This window comes from Cyprinodon variegatus, unplaced genomic scaffold (assembly GCF_000732505.1).
Source record: "Cyprinodon variegatus isolate N-32 unplaced genomic scaffold, C_variegatus-1.0 Scaffold2483, whole genome shotgun sequence".
In the NCBI taxonomy this organism is placed as follows: Eukaryota; Metazoa; Chordata; class Actinopteri; order Cyprinodontiformes; family Cyprinodontidae; genus Cyprinodon; species Cyprinodon variegatus.
In genome coordinates, this window is record NW_015152936.1 from 9,447 (window position 1) to 11,485 (window position 2,039).

Consider the following 2,039-nt stretch of genomic DNA (forward strand, 5'->3'; position numbering starts at 1 on the left):
CAGTTTGTCCATCTCACTGGTGTCCTGAAGGGTGTGGATGTAGAACCATCCAGGAGAATCCACCACTGTGAGCCGCCTTCCTTCAACCACACTGTGGCTGATTTCACTGCCTGTCGTCTTTCTTTCATCACTTTCATTAACACCAAATGCATTTTTTCCTAGAATGATGTTTCCTGCTGAGCTCTTTCCAGCATATGATCCACCAATCATCAAAATTCTCAAATGGTTTGGAGGAACTTTTCCACCTAAATCATAAAAACAAACCAATAATTTATCATTTTAATGTTTGCAGCTCAGGTCTGTTTAGAGTAGAGTTGATAATGTGGAGAAAAAAATACAACATTTGTAAAATAAAAAAAAACAGATGTTAGTTTATTGGTGTTTGTGTGATAAAATAATTAACTATGTGAATCCTTAGATTTAGATGGTTTTAAAATGTCTCCTGTGCCTTTTTTTATTTTACCAACGACAAAAAACATTTTCCAAAAGTTCTAATTAAATAATGTGTTTTGTATGTCCAGCTCCCAGAGATGTCTGCAGAAACATTTATCACTTTATCCTGATAGAAAGAAAGTAGAATTACCTTCAATCTGTAGCTTCAGGTTTCTTCTTTGTTTCTGAACTTCATCAAACCTTTTTGAGGCTTTTTTAACCAAATCTTTCAGTCTCTCTCTCAGAGCATTTCCATCAGATTCATCAACAGAACAGTGTCTGCCCCTGTTCTGTTCAATCATCGCCTCAGTTTTCTCCAGAAGCATCTTGACTTGATCTCTATCTTCTCTGTTGCTGATGTTGAGAACATGTTTTCTGTTTCCACATTGTTGAAGGATCCACTGCAGGTCTGGACTTCCTCTGATTTCTGATTCAATGGTTTTATCACTACATGGATGGACTGCAGTGAACAGCACGATGGTGTGACTGAAAACATCTGCTTTGAAAAGTTCCAGGTGTTCCTCTAGAGATAGTTTGTCAAGATTAAAGAAATATGAACCAACAGGAATGACCAGAAGAAAGACATGAGGTCCTGGGGGACACAGATGGACACTATTCTGGATTTCTGTCTGATCCAGTTTTGGGGTTTCTTCTCTTTGATAAATCCACCACCATCCTGGAGTATCAACCACTGTGAGTCGTCTGCCGAGTACTTCCTGCTGCCTCGCTTCACTCTGAGCTGTTCTTCTGCTGGTGTCAAAAACATTGTGACCCAGGATGATGTTTCCAGCTGAGCTTTTACCGCTGGAAGGGTTACTGTATCTTCCTCCTATCAACACAATCCTCAGTTCTGTAGCAGGGCCGCTCAGTGCTGTTAAGAGAGGGAAGGCTTTATTTTATCACACAGTTTATAAACATCTACTTTATTTAGCCAATCAGAGAACAGAATGTCTAGATTAAGATTTCTATTAGAATAATGACTAAAACATTGTTACCATGACTGAAAACCTAAAATAAGGAAATCTAGAAAAGCAGATGGAGCCATTTTGTTTGACTCTATGTTCTGTTTAAAGTCAAAGTCTCTGAATTTGACATATTTATCAACTAAAATAAGAGTTTAACATATTATAACCTAAGCAGGATAAAGTTTGAGGGAAAGTTTTATAAAAAGATTCTGACCTGAGGTGGAAATATCAGCTGAAGCGGCCATTTCATCAGCTTCTCTCTGCCGACTTTCTGCTTGTTTGTTCCAACAAAACTTGTTTCTAAATGAAAGTAAATGAAGCAGAAGGAATTTTATTGGGGTTAAAGGTTGGATGATGAAGATAAACAAGATCAGAGATCGCCATCTGCTGGACAACTAGATTAACTACAGGTCTACTGAGGTTAAGAAGTAAAGACATTAAAGTTAAACTGCTGATGTTAGAAAAATAAAAGGAAATAAAACAGAAGAAAATAAAATAATAATCAAATCATAATTTAATTCTTCATTGATAGTAAAATAAACCAGTTACAGAAAATCAGATCCAGCTTCTCATCACAGCAGTTTATTTGTCTCAATAGTCCTGATCAAGTTTGAAGACTAAGAAAACATCTAACATTATTCT

The 2,039-nt window shown here is 36.7% G+C and overlaps 1 protein-coding gene across 1 annotated transcript in view; it reads right to left on the minus strand.

The window, feature by feature from the left end:
• The window catches only part of LOC107080906 (GTPase IMAP family member 8-like), a gene marked incomplete at its 3' end in the record, with an annotated part of 10,874 nt that extends 9,159 nt beyond the window's left edge, over positions 1-1,715 (minus strand). Inside the window, exons 1-3 of the mRNA XM_015369118.1 lie at positions 1,612-1,715; positions 584-1,303; positions 3-245 (exon numbers count right to left, since the gene is read on the minus strand). Of these exons, the coding sequence (XP_015224604.1) occupies positions 3-245; positions 584-1,303; positions 1,612-1,642 (994 nt within the window). The remainder of the gene's footprint in view (positions 1-2; positions 246-583; positions 1,304-1,611) is intronic.
• Between the last annotated feature and the right edge of the window lie 324 nt (positions 1,716-2,039).